This window comes from Equus przewalskii, chromosome 19 (assembly GCF_037783145.1).
Source record: "Equus przewalskii isolate Varuska chromosome 19, EquPr2, whole genome shotgun sequence".
In the NCBI taxonomy this organism is placed as follows: domain Eukaryota; kingdom Metazoa; phylum Chordata; class Mammalia; order Perissodactyla; family Equidae; genus Equus; species Equus przewalskii.
This window is the reverse complement of record NC_091849.1, coordinates 29,294,102-29,312,737: the sequence shown is the minus strand read 5'-3', so window position 1 is coordinate 29,312,737 and position 18,636 is coordinate 29,294,102. Positions and strand designations below refer to the sequence as shown.

Here is an 18,636-nt window from a genome sequence, read left to right as displayed (position 1 = left end):
CCTGGATAAATCAGCATTGTTTAGTATTGTTCAGTGTCATAAAAAGGTAAATGGTGCCTGGGGATATTGTAATCTGTTTGTTCTCTCTCTTCTCATATTGTGTTTGTGGGCATGGGGTAGGGTTTTGCCAAGAGTGAAGTCTTCATGGGGCCCTACAGATTGCTACCCAGGGACGTATACTTCTGACTGCTGCCCCTTCTTTACCCTCTTGCATTTGGAGGTCAATGGAACTTCCTTTCCTTTGGATCCTCTGACTTGCTCTTAGCCTTATTGTGTATTCCCTTTGTTACTTTCCCCCTGACACTGCCTCTACAGGATAGTTGGAATGAGAGTGATAATATTGTTCCTTTGAATAAAGTCATGAAATGGATTGCAATAAGCACATGTCAATTTCACAACAAAATCATTAAACTTATGTTTGTCCTTGATGCTCTTGTCCTATGCTCCACCTGTTTCTGATTTCAGCTAGCTGAAGTGCCATAATAGAAAAGAAGGATTACACTTCATTTATGACCTGGAGGATGAATGAGTGGAAGTGACAGGAATGTACATCTTGGTTCTTTATAAGAACAGATTACTGAGTCAGTATGGTCCAGTATTGACACTGAATTTTGGGGGAGTGGTAGTGGTGAGCTGTTTATTAGTGAAGGTGTTCTAGCCTGGTTTGCATGCCTACCTCTCCTCCTGGAGAGGAATGCTGTAGAAAGAATGCAAGTCTTGGATTGGACTTGGGCCAGATAAATAATCTAGGAGTTAAAGGAGACCCACAGAGGAATGACAAATTCCTATCACAAGGAAGTACAGATGGGGTATAGGATAAGGGAATACCTTCTAGAGGCAAGAGTTAGAGGATGGTAACAGAACCTGTGGGATTTCCAGGTCTATGAAGTACTGAACCCCTCTCTGATCACTTCACATGAGCTTGATATGGGAGAAGTGGTTTTAAACATTAGGTATTTGAGACTTCATCTTTTTTAGGACTTTGTTGAGAGTGGTAGATGTAAATTTTAATCTCTGTTATAAACTATCAGTCTTTTTTTGGAGGTGAAAGTACAAACAATAAAATAAATTATCAATTCAAGGCAGCACACAATTGCACACCAGGTTTCAGCTGCGTGGAGTCATTCCTTTTTTTCATTCTTGTTACCTTGGGTCTAGCGTCTTTAATGCTATCTAAATGCAGGCTAAACCACACCAATCTGGTGTTTAAAAACCTTCAAGTGTGCCTCATTGCCAACAGGTTGGAGCTCTAGGTCCTCCTTGTGACAGGAAAGGGCCCTAATGCTCGGGTCCCGGCCCACCTCTGTATCTCTATCTTTCACCATTCTTCACTCATTTCTAATTCTTCTTCAGCAGTGAATTTGTTTTACTTTCCCTTTGTTACTTTCCCCCTGACACTTCCTTTCCCTCTGCACATTCTATGCTGTTTCTTACCTCAGTGTCTGTTCGTGGTTTTCCTATTACCTGAAACGCCCTCAGCTCCATATTTTCTATCTTCCACAGCAATCGTTGTTCACTTTAGGATAACTCCCTTTCAGTAGTGTTTCTTCCAGGTCGAATTCATTAACTATCTTTTAGTGTATTGCAATTATCTGTTGACTGTCCATCTTCCATAACCAATTGTAAGCTCCTTACAAATATGGACTGGTTTTATTTGGCCTAGTATCCTCAGCACCTGGCATATCTTCTATACACTAGATACTTAGTATGTGAGTGCTCAAGAAATAAAGGGTTCCATTAGTCAAGGAGGCTTCATGGAGATGAAACTTAAGCTGGGCCTTTGAAGATTTCATAGTAGCAGTGGGCAGAGGAGTGAGAAATGGGATTCTATACAAAGGAAATTTTTGGCCTCACACAAAATTACAAAATAGTATGCAGTGAAAAGTCTCCCACCCACCTTTGGCCCTTAGCCATCCAGTTTCCACCATTTAGCCAACTGATGTTCGAAGCTATTTGCATTAAAGAGAACTTACATTTTGTGTGATAATAAATGTAATTTATGCTTATTAGTACCACAACCTAGAAAATAATATTGTTAGGATTTGGTATGTATATACACACATAAAAAATCCATATATATATATGCATATGTATGTATATATATATATATTATATATATATGTTTTCTTTTCTGTAACTTTCCCCTGTGATCTTAGTCATTTGATGTGTTCTCCTGTCTCAAAATCAACACACACATCCTTATGGATAGCATATGAGATCTTCCCTGCAGGTACAAAGACCCATTTTCCAATCTCAAAAGCTCAAATACACGATATTGCTTTCATATATCTCTCTCCTGCCTGGAAAGCTTTTCTCATTCTCCTATCCCTTGCCGGGTCAACTCTTAAATGTCTTTCAAAACTTATCCTAAAAACTACCTTCTTCAGGGAGCCTTCCTTGACCTGGGTTCTCACACTTCTCTTCACCCCTACTCTGGCTTTGGTCTCTCTCTGCTCCCACAGCACATACACTTTCTCAGCCATTATAGTTTATCACATTTCCACTATAAAATCCTGAATAATTTGATGAAACTGGTACTTAAAGAAGACTATTTTGATAAGGGAGAGGGAAAACTAGACACTAGACAACTACGTAGAAGGTACTTGTGCTAAAACAGTTGTGAAGAGCTTGTGAGATTAATGGTGGGATAGAGAGGAGGGAATGTATAAGAATTTTCCAAGGAAAAATTGATGAGATTTCACTGATTGGGGGGTGGAGAATGAGAGATGGTATTAAGATAAAGATGACTATGATATAGTAAGCTTGGGAGTCAAGGCAGAATTTTCAAACCACTCATAGCAGAGTTGGTTGTGGTTAAGGAAGACACAAGAGTTTGTTTTTGATCATGCTGATTTTGAGTTGAAGACAGGAAACGACTAGCAGGCATTGGGAGGATATTATACAGTTGCACATGAGGAAGGCTGTATTGCTGGTTATATAGATTAGGATGATGGAATTTATTACATCATAGAAATGTTAGATTGAACAAATAGGGTACAAGGCTCTGAAGACTGCAATCATGAGTTTGGACAAATTATCTCAAGCCTTGAAGAATATGCACAATTCAGGAATGCAGGGAAGTATAGGAGTTGGAGAAGAAGTTAGCAACTAAAAAGAGGGCAAATGAGAACTTATGCAAGTGACTCTTGTTTTGGAGACTAACTTTTACCCTTTTGATTTTAGCCCTACTTATCTCAGACTTGATGTAGAAGATATAGTGCTGCGCTGAAATTTCTCCCTTAATCACTGCCAGGCAGAAACGTGGATGATCCTCATGGAAATTGTCTCCATAAGAAACCAAACTATCACTGAATTTGTCCTCCTTGGTTTCTCTGACGTAGCTGAGCTGCATCTCCTTTTCTTTATTGTGTTCACTCTCATCTACACCTCCATCATCGTAGGGAATATGCTAATCATTGTGGCAGTGGTTAGCTCCCCGAGACTCCACACACCCATGTATTTCTTCCTGGTTAATCTGTCCTTCCTGGAGATCCTTTATACCTCCACAGTGGTGCCAAAAATGTTGGAGGGCTTCTTGCGGGAGGCAGCCATCTCTGTGGCTGGTTGCTTGCTCCAGTTCTATATCTTTGGTTCTCTAGCCACAGCTGAATGTTTTGTACTGGCTGTCATGGCATATGATCGCTATCTGGCAATCTGCCACCCACTCCGCTACCCTCTCCTAATGGGACCCAGATGGTGCTTGGGGCTGGTGGTCATAGCCTGGCTTTCTGCTTTCATGGTAGGTGGGTTGATTGTGGGCCTGATGGCCCAGCTGAGATTCTGTGGCCCCAACCACATTGACCATTTTTACTGCGACTTCACGCCTTTGATGGGCCTGGCCTGCTCAGATCCCAGCATAGCCCAGTTGACAACATTCATTCTGTCTGTGGTCTGCCTCACTGTTCCCTTTGGACTGATTCTCACATCTTATGCACGGATTGTGGTAGCTGTGCTGAGAGTTCCTGCTGGGGCCAGTAGGCGAAAGGCTTTCTCCACATGCTCCTCCCACTTAGCAGTAGTGTCCACATTCTATGGGACTCTCATCGTCTTATACATTGCACCCTCTGCTGTCCACTCTCAGCTCCTCTCCAAGGTCTTTGCCCTACTCTACACTGTGGTCACCCCTCTCTTCAATCCTGTGATCTACACCCTGAGGAATAAGGAAGTTCATCAGGCACTATGGAGGCTTCTCTATATGAAGCAAACGGAAACACTTGATTGAAGGAGGCTGGTGGTGAAGATTTTCTTTGGACTTTGCCAGTCTCCTTTGGGATGTCTGCCAGGCTTGGTTGGGGAGGAATAACTTTGTTCCATTCTGGTGTTTCTCTCTGTAAAACATTCTGTAGCTACTCTAAAAATGAAGATGGTAGAGCAACAATTTGCAAATGCTAACTTAAAAAGTTTACATTTATCTTTTATTATTTCTTTATTAAAAAGTCTATGGATATTTAATATGAAAAATAGATATATAAAAATAGCAACTCAAAACATATCTACAATATGGGGTGCTTTGTGTGCATATGTATATGTATATAAATATAGATACATACCTGTTGGTTCATGCAAGTTTGTAATCTGGGTTTCCACTGAATATTATGTCTTGAACACCTTTCTATTTCAACAAGTATGTACTTATTTATTCTTCTGGGCTTTGTAGTATGGTGAAGCATGATTTGTTAAAATGATCTTCTATTGTGTGAATTTTTAGTTGTATTCAATTCTTTACCATATGTAGTTTACATCTAGATTTTCCTATAAAAAATTCTTAGGAGTTGAATTGCCAGGTCTAGGGATATGCATATTAAAAATGTTAAAAATGAATTCATTTTATATATTTATTTTTAACTTCTATATCACAGAAAATTTCAAACGTCCACAAAAGTAGAGGAAATATGTAAACTCCCACATAGCTGTCATTCAGTTTCAACATCAACATTTGTCATTCCTGTCTCAATTACCTATAGCTCCTTGTTTTCTGGAGAATTTTAGAGCAAATTCCAGATGTTGTGTAAATATTGTGTAAGTTGTATAAGTATGTATTACATAAGCAGTATTTAATATGCCCTCTGATTGATAAAGACAATTTAATAAAAAACATGCTGACCCTCCCATTATGATACTTAAGACAGTTATCAATATTTCCTCCATGTCATCTAACACATAATCTGTGTTCAAATCTCCAATTATCTTTAAGTAAATTCTTAAAATTAGGATGCAAATAGCGTTCACATGATGGATTTTATTATGTTTCTTAGTGTCTTATTTCAGAGTAGTCCCCTTCCCCTCTTTTTTTCACACCCTTAATTTATTGGAGAAATCTGGTTATCCTGTAGAATGTTCCATATTCTAAATTAGACTGATTGCTTACTTATGGTTTTACTTAACCTCTATTCCTATATCTTGTCTTTAACAAAAACTTGTTTTGTGTTAGTCTCAGCCTATCGATAGTGATGCTATAGCTAGGAATGCCTGAGGCACTCTTTTGGGTTTGTACTTGTGGTGAGCCCCCGCAGACATTTGCCTGACTGGAGCCAATGCTGTGGCTGGACTGGCCCTTGTGGTTCTTATTACGATTGTAAGACACAGCTCAGCAACAGCCATCAGGGAACTTTGAAAAAACAGGGTTTATTAATCATAGGTCCTGGGGGGTCCATGGCATGCCTGGAGCCACACTGAGAAGTCTTAGGTAGACTAGAGAGACTGCATGGACCTGGGGCTCTCCTGTTATTGGGGTTGAGGGTGAAGTGCCTGGGGTTTTGAGGGTTCACTCTTTATTGTTGAATTTAAAACTTAATAGCAGGAATTAAAGAGTGAGAAAGGAAAAGCAGGGTCACTTACACAGTCTGTTATCTAAGTCACCCAGGACTTTATAAAAGGGAAAATTCATGGGTGGGATGACCTGGCTTTTTATCTGGTTGTGTAGTTGACAATATGTTTTGAGATGGATGTTTTTGAAAGGATGCCTTGACAATCAAAAGCTTAACGTCAGGCACTTACATTGCAATCAAAAAACCTAACTGTCCAGCATTTACATGGCAAAACTGATATTTAGATAGAAGCTTGATTGGATCTTTGTTGACTTTTTAGCAGAATATCGCAAAGTTGCTGCATTATTTCTATCGCATCATCTCATGAAGCACAGCATGTTTGCCTGTCCCACTTTTAGTGATGCTATTTATACTACTGATTACTGGGTTCATGTGGTGTCAGTCTGATCCATGTGTTATTCTGTTCCCAATCAACCTTTCACCAGATATTTTTAGCATCCATTGATGAAAGTTGATGATTAATTCCTAAAATGATTTAGCTCTTTGAACATATTTTCTTTTAATGTTTAAATACCTTTGTAAATTGCTGTTGTAAAATCTTCCCCTGTAAATTCCTACATCTGGGCTACATCAAGTTTGGTTTTTATTCACCACCATCTTTTTGAATATTGATGACATTTTGCCATCTCTTTGTATGACTAAAAATTTTTAACTGAATACAGGTCAATATAGAAACTCTGAATTTTGTTATCTTCATCAGAAGAATATTAAGTGTTTTTTTCTAGCAGACATTTCAAATCAGGAAATATTACCTTGAACATGAGTAGGTTTGGTTTTGTGCTTTGGTAGTATGGATTTGTGGAAAGCACAGTGTGCTTTACAAACCTCTCTACGTAACATGAATCCCCCTCCAAATTCTCTTTTCCTGATGGGCATAGCCAGGGCTTAGTTTTAGGCTGTGTTAGGCCTGGTCTAGAGCATGCCTTACTCCTTCTCTAGACCTGGCCTAACTCAGGAATGTGTTTTTTACTGGGCTTTAAGTGTGTCATGTTGATGACAGGGGTATTAATGAGGTGTTAATGGAATTTCCTCATTTTAGCAGAGCCAGAACAACACTCTCCTGGTACTGCTCTTCCCCAAGCCCTGCTCCACTTCTAGTGTCTGCTTCATTTCAATCCTATAGAAACTTCTCTCTGATAAGTCTCAAATTGTCTTTCCCTTTACATTGACAATCTGGCTGTCAGTCACAGCTCACAGACCCCTTACCCTTTTCAAATTTATCTTTGGGTCTCTTCTACACAGAGAGATCTCTCCTCTCTGATTCCCTATCCCTATCTTATCCCTATCCCTATCCTATTCCCTATCCTATCCAACTTTCAGTTTCTTCTGATGCCCCAAACTCTGATTTCTCCTTTCTCAGATCAGTGGGATTGCCCGTGTGTTGATTCACAACCTCAGGAGTTCCCTAGATGAAATTTGAAACTGGCCTTGTACATGGAGGGCAGTGAGAGACTGAAGAAAGAAACAGGGCACTACAGATTGGTAGGTGGTGGTTTTAACAAGCAAGCGAACTCACATACAAGACTTGTCTTGGATAGCCACAAGATGAATAGATCTCCACATCTGTCTGCCAGAATCTTAAAAATTTACATAGAGGCCTTAACAGCTTCAGTCAGGTATATAGTCCAGATGATCTCAACAACACATTACTCTTTCAAGGCTGCATGCTTGAAACAGCTCCTAATGTGGCAATGATGGGCAGAGCATATATTCCAAGTATACAAGAAGTGGTATGGGGCCTTGGATTGCCTGGGTCCAGCTTGCAGTTCAACCAGCAATCACTTCCTTTCAATGACCTCTTCCAATATTATGGTTCTCTGCTTGCAATTCATTTCTTTGTGCCATAGTTAGGAAATTGTCCTCAAGTGGAGAACTGAGTGATTGTGTGGCTCATCTTGTGAGCTTTCCTCTTTCAGGGATCACAATCTTGTATACCTGCCTGAGTAATTGACCCTTATATTTTGTCCTGTTTTACAGTTACTTAGTTATGATGGGAGGATACTCCAGTATCAGTTAGTCCATCATGTCCATAAGTAGAAGTGTTTCATATTTTGAAAAATGGTTTTATTATGGTAAATATCTTATTAAAGTGTTATTATAAGAAATTATGCCCCTTAATCTAAGTTTTTCATTGGTGAATGCTGATCATTCTCTTTCGTGCTTCTCACAATGCTTTCTTTATGGTAGTTGCTCAATGTATACTTTCAGAATTTGATTAAATTATATTGAATGACCATGAAAAAAATGTGAGTGAGAAAAATTGTGGTAGTGATGATGGTGGACAGGTATGAGAAGTGCTTAGTGATAGTTATTGTCAATTCCTTCTTCCAAAATCCCAGGTCACAACTGTGGATGTTTATAAATGCTACCCAAAGTAGCAAGATGCCCAGGCAGAAATATATATATATATATATTTCCACTGAATATTATACTGAATATTATAAGGTGTGTATATATACATATATATATATATACCTTAGATTCAGGTGCATGACTCCAGAAAGGGAGTTCTTGTATTCCTTCTCACGAGGGAAACTATCTGTATCTATATGCTTTCCCTTATCTCGATTTGTTATCCCTTGGGACCTTCTCTGTATCCCTATGCTTTCCTTTATATTCATTTGTTATCCTCAGGCCAGTTAAATTTGAGCTTTTGTTCCTGTCCTCAGGAATCCTATTATATATCCTCTAATTAAGCACTGAATGAACTTTGTATTACATCTTAAACTGTTACTGATGGTCTGGATTATTGTTACTGTCACTGGGCTCCTGACCCCTATTGGATTTTTTTTCTGAGTGAGATTGGCCCTGAGCTAAAATCTGTTGCCAGTATTCTTCTTTTTTGTTGAGGAAGATTCACCCTAAGCTAACATCTGTGCCCATCTTCCTTTATTTTGTATGTGGGTTGTCGCCATAGCATGGCTGATGTGTGGTGTAGGTCTGTGCCCAGGAACTGAACCTGTGAACCTGGGCTGCCCAAGTGGAACATGCTGAACTTAACCACCAGGCCATAAGACTGGCCCACCTTATTGGATTTTTGAACTCTGTTACTCACCTCTACAACTCACCAAGGCTGGCTTACCTTAGATATACTGTTGTTTGTGGCATACAGTATTCAGCTGAAGGATGGACATTCAGAGAAAAAGAAAAAATATTTGTCATCACAAGATCCTAGGGAATGGGAAAGACTGCTTGTAGGACCAGAAGTTACATTAACTGGGATCATTCAGTCAATAATCTTTCACTTGAAAGTAATTTTCTGAAGAATGCTGTAAGAAGGAAGTCATTAGGTTAGAATTTGAAAGACAATACTAACTTCTAGATGATCCAGGAAGAAAGTGTGAGCTGAACATAGATGCAGATGCTGAACAGAAAATGCGGTCTGAGAATCTCAGGGGAACTCTTACTAAGTTAGAGCTCTATCTAATCCATGAATCTAGCTTTTGCTCTGAATAGAACGTATCATCAGGTGTTTAATCAAATCTTATAAGGCACAATGTACAAGATTAATTACAGGTAATGGTTCAAATAAATGCAATACACAGTCTGTGATTTTACATATATATGATATATATAGAAATACAAGCTGGATATATAGTGACAGAACTTGTAAGAGTGCATTCTCTTTATAATGCAATGCAAAAAATTCTTTGCATCACTCTTTGACAGTATATGTCTGAAAGAAGAATCCACTCATTGAATGACACATAGAACATTTTATTTTTGTAGAATAAAATTAATAAATAAAATTTACATAGAAAATATATTCTTGCTCTATTACAAAGCAAAGAGTATTCAAAAAATTATCCTACTTTCAGCTACCTTCCAATTTTCAGTCACAGCTCAGAACTTCCCTAGAAACTCTCAAACATGGCACAAATATACAAATATAAAAAATATTTTGAAAAATGAGAGATTAAAAGGGGAAAATAGTACACAACATGTTCCTACTCTTTTACTAATGATGAGGGTACTGGTAGTTTGATGAAGATAGTATTGAATGTAGTAATTTGTATGATGACTTTGATGATAACAAAGATGATATTGGCTATAATAAAGCTGATGGTGAGGATTTTCATTATTAAACCACTGATAGAAAAGAAAATGGTGATCACAATGGTGTTAGTGGTGGCAACAGATGATCAGTTTGAATATTTGTGTTGGAAGGTAAGTTAAAGAATAGCTAATCCAATCCACCCGTAGGTGTATATATCAAAATCCCCACCTGGACTGGGACCTAGAATCTAGTTGTCCTGATTTCTGTTTAGTATTCTTTCCAATAGATCACGTGATGCTCTGTGACAGCCTTGGTGTTAGCTGACTCACTATGTACACGTGTTGGTGTGGTGGGGAGTGATTTTTCCCAAAGTGCTTGTTGATGGGGGTTATCCCTAATCCCCAAAACTGTCTATGCTCAGAACCCTTTTTAACGAACCTTTCACATCCTTATTTCTCAGACAATAAATGAAAAGGTTGAGAGTGGGAGTTACCAGGGTATACATGACAGTAGCAACCAGCTCCCCAGAGGAGTGAGAAGTTGAAGATTTCAGGTAATGGCAAAGACTGTGCTGTAGAAAAGGATGACCACTGAGATGTGGGAGCTGAATGTGGCCAGGGTTTTCCTTTTCCCCTTTGCTGATGGAACCCTAGCTACAGCATGGAAAATATGAAGATGAAGAGGAGATGGCTGATTCCTAAGAGTCCCATCAGAGCCACCAGAAGTCCTCACTGAGGTGGGCCCAGAGCAAGAAAGCCATAAGAGTGGCCCAAAATCACAGAGGAAGTGAGGAATCTCTTGATTGATAAAGGATAGTCAAGATAGCAACAGGATTTGGATCAGAGAGTTGGAGTGGGCCGCTCCCCATGACCCCCATTAGCAGCCCACATCTGCAAGGAATTATTAGAAGTGGATAGTGCAGAGGATGGCAGATGGTGGCATAGTGGTTGATTGCCGTGGAAGTCAAAAACATATTGTCCATATTAGCAAAAATAGCCAAGAAATATAGTTGGGCCAGACATCCAGAGAAGGAGATGGATTTGTTACTGGTCCCCAAGTCCTCCAGCATTTGGGGGCTGTGGTGGAAGTAAAGCAGAGATCTACCAGGGAGAGCTGGCTGAGGAAGAAGTACATGGGAGTGTGGAGGCAGACGTCAGCACCAATAGCCAGCAAAAGTAGCAAGCTCCCTAGGAGGCTCAGCAAGTAGAAGGCCAGGAAGAGACCAAAGCAGAACTGCTGTTTCTCTGGGTCACTGGACAGCCCTCAGAGGACAAGGTCAGGAGTCTCGTTGCAGTTCATTTTGGGACTAGATGTGCCGCAAGGAAGAAATCAGCTTGAAGAGAATTCACTCACTGTCAAGAACTGAGGTGGACAGTAATTGGTTCCTGTCTCTTGCAATGGGTTTCCCTTGTACCTTCACTGTGAGGAATGGATAAAAAACTAAAATAGCAATGGGAGAGACAAGAGTTGGACTTCATAAAGGATGACCAAAATAAGGTGGCAGAAAGATGAAAGAATAAAGGGAAGAACAGAGGCTTCCTGGAGTTCTGACAGTTTAAAGAGTTCTCTTAATTCTTATCCCTCTAGGAACAGGACCAGACAAAGATGCCCACTTTCACCATTCTTATTTAACATAGTATTGGTAATCTTAACCAGAGCAATCAGGAAAGAAAAAGAAATAAAAGGGATCCAAATTGGAAAGGAAGAAGTGAAACTGTCACTATTTGCAGATGATATAATTTTATATATAGGAAACTCTAAAGACTCCACTAAAAAACTCTTTGAAATAATAAGTGAATATGATAAAGTTGCAGGATACAAAATCAAAAGACAAAAATAAGTCGTGTTACTGTACACTAACAATGAAGTAGCAGAAAGAAAAGTTAAGAATAAAATCCCATTTACAATCGCAACAAAAAGAATAAAATACCTAGGAATAAACCTAACCAAAGAGGTGAAAGGTCTGTACACTGAAAACTATAAAACATTGTTGAAAGAAATTGAAGAAGACACAAAGAAATGGAAGGATATTCCATACTCTTGGATTGGAAAGAATTAAAATAGATAAAATGACCATACTTCCTAAAGCAATCTACAGATTCAACACAATCCCTATCAACATTCCAACAACAATTTTTCACAGAACTAGGACAAAGAATCCGAAAATTTATATGGAACAACAAAAGACCCCAAATAGTCAAAGCAATCTTGAGGGAAAAGAACAAAGCTGGAGGTATCACACTCTCTGATTTCAAAATATACTACAAAGCTACAGTAACCAAAACAGCACCACACTGGCACAAAAACAGACATAAAGATCAATGGAACAGAACTGAGATCCCAGAAATAAACCCACACATCTATGGACAGCTGGTTTTGAACAAGGGAGCCAAGAACATGCAATGGAGAAAGGAAAATCTCTTCAATAAACTGTGTTGGGAAAACTGGACAGACACATGCAAAAGAATGAAAGTAGACCATTATCTCACACCATACACAAAAATTAACTTCAAATGGATTAAAGATTTGAATTTAAGTCCTGAAAGCATTATACTTCTAGAAGAAAACATAGGCAGTATGTTCTTCAACATTGGTCTTAGCAGCATATTTTCAAGTCCCATGTCTCACCAGACAAGGGAAACAATGGAAAAAATAGAAAAAATAAACAAATGGGACTGCATCAAACTAAAAATCTTCTGCACAGCAAGGGAAACCATCAACAAAACAAAAAGAGAATCTAACAATTGTGAGAAGATATTTGCAAACCATAGATCTGATAAGCGGTTAATATCCAAACTATACAAAGAACTCATACATCTTTGCAACAAAAAACTAACAACCCAATTAAAAAAATGGACAAAAGATCTCAACAGACATTTCTCCAAAGAAGATATACAGAAGGCCAACAGGACCATGAAAAGATGTTCAGTATCATTAACTATCAGGGAAATGCAAATCAAAACTACAATGAGATAACTCAATTCTATCAGAATAGCCATAATTAACAAGAAGGGAAACAATAAGTGTTGGAGAAGATGCAGAGAGAAGGGAACTCTCATACACTGCTGGTGGGAGTGCAAACTGATGCAGCCACTATGGAAAACAGTATGGAGATTGCTCAAAAAATTAAGAATAGAACTACCATATGATCCAGCTATTCCACTGCTGGGTATTTACCCAAAGAACATGAAAACACAAATGCATAAAGATAAGTGCAGCAGTATGTTCATCACAGCATTAATCACAATAGCCAAGACGTGGAAACAACCTAGATGTGCATCAAGGGATGAATGAATAAAGAAGATGTGGTATATATATGCAATGGAATACTACTCTGCCGTAAGAAACAATAAAATCCATCCATTTGTAACAACATGGATGGACCTTGATGGTATTATGCTAAATGAAATAAATAGAGGGGGAAGCCAAATAACATATGATCTTACTCGTAAGTAGACGATAAAAACAGCAACAAACAAACACATAGAACCAGAGATTGGATTGGTGGTTACCATATGGGAATGGGGCAGGGAGAAGGGCAAAAGGGGTGATTAGGTACATGTGTGTGGTGATGGATTGTAATTAGTCTTTGGGTGGTGAACATGATGTAATCTACACAGAAATTGAAATATAATGATGTACACCTGAAATTTATATAATGTTATAAACCAATGTTACTGCAATACAAAAAAAAGAGTTCTCTTAATTAAACTTTGCATGCATTACAGGATGGTATAACTGCTTGTTTTTGACTCTGTTTTCATTACAAAACCATGAGGCTTTTAAGGCAAAGGCTTCATCTCAGTGCTTAGCTTAGTGCTTGATACATAGTAGTAACTCAATAAATGCTTCTACCTATATACACAGTCAGTACTCTAGTTCAAGACATTGTTGATTGATTGGAGTACTACTATTCTCCTAACTGGCTTAACATGAGTCTTTCCCCATCCAATATGTTCTCCATACTGCAGCCAGAATGATCTTTTCAAAAAAGAAAATCTGATCATACCACTTCCTTGTTTAAAAATAAGTCTCCAGAAAACCATTGCTATTATGAAAAATACAAAGGTCCATACCATGTCTAACAAATTTTAATACGTTTTGACCTCAAGGTATCTCACCAGCCTCACCTTGCAGCAGCGTCCACTTGTTCTTTGCTCCCCTGCAATACTGGATGCATTTCATTTCCTCACATGCACCACGTTCCTTTCCTTCACTCTGAGTCAACTCTTGCTCATTCTACCAATCCCAGATCTTTTGAGGATTTCCTTAGGAAAATCATCCTTTGCCTCTTTGACTAAGGCTACCTTTCCCTTTATATGCTGTCATAGCACCTTGGTAGGTTACTACTGTTGTAATATGGAAGATGTAATTGCATTTATTTTTTAAAAAATATTTATTTAGTATTGTAGATAATGATGGTCTCTCTCACAAAGGTATGAGGTCCATCATGGTGGAGATTGAACTTGTTTTTCCTTTCCAGTGTATCTCAAGTGGTTGGCATACAAAGAACAGTAAGTATTTGTCAGAAAATGAATGAATTAATTAACGGAGAGTGAAGGCAGGAGAGCACAATATGCTGTCCTCCCCAAGTAGTCCTCTTCCATTTCAACATTTCAAGAATAAAACTTCTTTTCTCCAAAATATTGTCTTGGTATTTCTATGGACTGGATATTTCCATGGATTGGAAACATTGATTCATCCATCTTCTTCATCTCTCAAGTTTAGACTAAGGGCTGTAACTTTTATTTCCTACAAAATGTCCCTCATTTCCATCCCTTTCTCACCTTTTTTAATCGTTATCCCCTTTGGACTTTCTCTAATCAACTCACTCCTACCTTATTTCATCAGCAGCTTGACTGGCTTCACTGATTCCACCCTGTAGTTACTATGATTCATATTGTAAGCATCTGCCAGAAATAATAGGACTTTCTGCTTTGGGCCTGACACTCCTTTGTTTATATTCCCATAACATCTTATTTCCTATGCATCACATATATACATCTGTGCCTGGTTATCAAGAACTTCTCCATCTTTATCCATCCACCTATGGAACAGCATTTCCCATTACTCACCAATATGCAGTCTCCTCTTTCCTAGGGCTAATCACCTCATAGTTCCAAAAATGTCCTCATTTGTATCTTTACACACTTATGCCTATTAATTTTAACCTCCACTCCTAACCTGATGTCTTTCCTTCTTCACCCAAATATTATCAGGGCTTCAGGGATCAGTTAAAATTTATCCTATTCCCCACCAGGAAGCTAGCCCTGAACATTCTACCCCTCATTATTTTATATCTCTTAAAATTATGATTGAATCATCTAGCCTTTAATAGGATACTGTATAAAGTTATTTTCTAAAAATTCTTGCATATAAGTCTTATTTTCTCAATTATACTATAAATTCCTGAGAGTAGGAACCATACTTTCTTTTTAAAATTTCCTTATAGCACCAGCCAAAGAGTTGAGCACATGGTTGGTCCCAAGGATTATTGTTCAATGACTGCTCTCTAATAACGAGGACATCTATTTCACATGTGTGGGAGGGAGAGAAAATGTCCTTTGTATCAACTACCCTGAAGAGATAAGTTATGTCATGCTCATCAGAAATAATTGATTACACCTGAATAAAAAAATAAAAAAAATGAAAAGATTCATTTGGATCTGCTAGTAGTAAATTGTGTAAAGCAGAGGATCTTCAACATCTTTTTTAGCTTGTGGAGCCTATAATCAAAGTCTTATGATGGTCTTGTGATAGGCACAATTAAATTTTCCTTTTCCACTTATACACTCATTAACTCCTTTTTTCTAGGAACCTTTCAATATTCCAATGTTATTTGACTTAGGAAAAAGAAACATAATGTTTTCCCTCTTTATGCAAAGCATTTTTGAATACTTCAGAATAGAGATTCTCAAACTTGAGCATGCCTAAGAGTCACCTGGTGAGCCAGCTAAATTCCAAATTTCTGGGATCCACCCCAGAGATTCTGATTTAATAGGTCTGAGAACAGGACTTTGCCTCTTAACATGCTCTGACATCAGATAATTTGAATGCGGTTATCTGCTGAGTGGAATTCAAAACATGGGGTGTAATATACTCATTACCTCTATTACTCTTTCTTTCCTTTTCCCTCAATTTCTATCTTCCTATCCTTTATATTGGAAACCGGAGGATTCACCTTCTCCAACAAGATCAAGGATTCCCCCACTCCTTTATCTCTTCAGAACAACACTCCTTCAGCTCAGACAGAGCCACACTTCTCATGTTTTCAAATCTTCTCTCAAACTATGCCTTGTTGATTGTGATTGAATACTCTTATTGCTATTATATCCACCTCCAGGTAATTCATCTGGAAAATACATGGTTCACATTAGATCTCAGGACAGGTGTGGCTCAACACTGAAATCATCTAAATGCTGTTTCAACATCCTTGAATTATGAGGTTCTTTCTATTCATCTTTAAAATTTTAGCCGCAGATGGACAGATCTAGATACCCTACTGAGTCCCCATAGACTTCTCTAGCTACTGTCCCACTTCTCTTCTTTTAAAGGAAACTCTTCACAAAGCTCATTGTCTCCACTACTCATTACCCATTACTCTCCACACTCATTATTCTGTCTTGCATCCTCTCTAGAACCCTCTTCAATCAAGATTTGCTCTTATCATTCCACTGAAATTATTCTCGTCAATGTCAAAGTTCAGTTCTCAGTTTTAAGTTGCTTGACCTCTCAACAGGATTTAACACATTTGATTTTTCTTTCCTTACTTCAAACAATTTATTTGTCTTGCTTTTAGGATACCTAGCACACTTTCTAGTGTTTCCAGTGATCTCATCAATTATTCTTTTTCAGTATCCTTGGCTGGTTTTCCATCCTCCTCCTCCTTCTTATTCACTTTTGTATCTCTCTTCTTCTTTGTCTTCCAGTTCCATTCTTATTATTTCTATAAACAGATAACTCTCAAATTATATCTCCAATTCCAACTTATTTCCTTAACTCTAGAATCATGTGTTTAACCTTCTAGTAGGTATTTCCACAATAGCAGTTTTACCATTTAGCTGATTTTCTTTATAAAGAGGTTATATCAACTTTGCATGAGTATGTGTTAAAATGTCTGGCTGGGAATAATTCCCTATCCAATATTATAAGACCAACACCTGTTAAGTTCTGCCCATGGGTCCTGTCCCCATGTTGCAGCTCTTCATTGCCCATGGGCCCTGTCCCCATGCTATTATTTGAATAAAGAAGCACTACTACCAGACCTTGAGATTCCAAGAAATCTCTCTTTCACCTCCTTGGCTTGCCAAGCCCGCATCATTTCTTCTGGTGGCCTGTATGGGCATCTTGCTTCACCGGCTTGTGAGCTGAAGTTCTAGTAAGTGCACTTTTCTTTCTTGTGCCTTTCTCTTTGTCAAGGATGGATCTAAATTCACTTCCCCATCAGGAACCTTCTTGGATAGCTGTATGAATCCACATTTGCTGCTCATGGCTACTCTATGGGGCAAACCATGCATTCAGCCTGAAAACAACCAGCACCTTAAGCCTGAGGGTGATGAAGAATGACTTAATCCATTCCTTCCTAATCCTGTCTCTAATATATAAATTTTACACGGCTGCAGGTTGACCACTTAAGTCGTTAGGATTGTCACCAATCTCCAAGACTCCTGTGGCAGGTTTCTTTTCCTAAGGCTGGATTGGGATCCCTCCCTATGGCTCCTGACCATACTCCAAGCCACAGGAAAGTCCCAACTGGAACTCCGGTTCAAAGAAAGTACCAAAATCTAATTTTTGGTTGAGTATGGGAACCCCTTCTTGGGAGACCTGCTCCAGGACACAATTGGGTAAAATGTCCCCAGACTGGCAGAAAGTTTTTCACTGTTTTTCTCTATTATTTTATCTTTGGGACCATTCACCAGGCACCTATTACTGCCAGGCATAAAAGGGAAGATATACAAGGGATGCAATGCAAGCGGACACCCCCATCACCTCTTGCAATAGGAACCCCACAGGAGGAACAATGGGTAGGAGGCTACCCTAGGTTCAGGGGGGATTTTCAAGGTAATAGACCCTTTTCTTCCCTCTCAAAGTTACAGTGGACATTTTGGGCTCCTTTGGAGCTTTGCAACTGAGAAACAAACAAATCTTTAAAGTGTCAAAGGCTCCACCCCTGGGAGCCCCCACTCTGGTTTCCAGGCCTGATCACCCCAGCAACACTAAGTGGGGTGCCCTCTCTTGGTGATTGACTCATTGAGTATTTTAGGTGCGTACTGAGTCGGTTATGAGGATAGGAGACCTGTGATTTATTGTGTGAACTCTTCTGCTGGTGTTGTGTGCCCCGGCATGGGAACTGTTGTGTGACCCTGATCTTGATAACCCTCAGGAAGATGCCATGAGAGTGAGGCCTGATCTCCTCTTTTCCTTTCTTTACCTGTTTCATTTGTCACCTTCTCTGTTATCACCAAGCCGAGGTTAAGTTCAGGCTGGACCTGAGCAGAACCTGGACCTTCTGTAAAATTGGAAGCTTGAAACTCTTTTGCCAGGGACTTAACTCTTAACCCTGGTGCTGGGAGCCCCAGCCCCCAGCCAGCTCCAGCTTTTGCCTCCTGCTTCCCTGGCTCACCTCGTGTTGGCTCAGGGACTAAGTGCCCAGGCTGAGCAGGACTTGACTAGATCTAATAACTATATTGATGCCTGTAGTAGGGCTCTGCATCCTTTCTCCAGCCCACTATCAGTCAGACACTGGCTTTACTGACATGGGGAACACCCCAAGCATCCCCAGAGACTCACTCTTTGTGTATTTTTTTTTTT

General features: G+C 39.1%; 1 protein-coding gene and 1 pseudogene across 1 annotated transcript; one reads left to right on the top strand and one right to left on the bottom strand.

The window, feature by feature from the left end:
* Nucleotides 1-3,265: 3,265 nt before the first annotated feature.
* LOC103563883 (olfactory receptor 11A1-like) lies at nt 3,266-4,222 on the top strand. The gene has a single exon (XM_008539347.2). The coding sequence runs from the start codon at nt 3,266-3,268 to the stop codon at nt 4,220-4,222; it is 957 nt and encodes a 318-aa protein (XP_008537569.2).
* A 5,997-nt stretch (nt 4,223-10,219) lies between these two features.
* Nucleotides 10,220-11,124, bottom strand: LOC139077170 (olfactory receptor 1f45-like; annotated as a pseudogene).
* Nucleotides 11,125-18,636: the final 7,512 nt, after the last annotated feature.

What these genes read in the sequence shown, in the direction of transcription:
- LOC103563883 (XM_008539347.2), top strand. Translation starts at nt 3,266, where the DNA reads ATGATCCTCATGGAAATTGTCTCCATAAGAAACCAAACTATCACTGAA.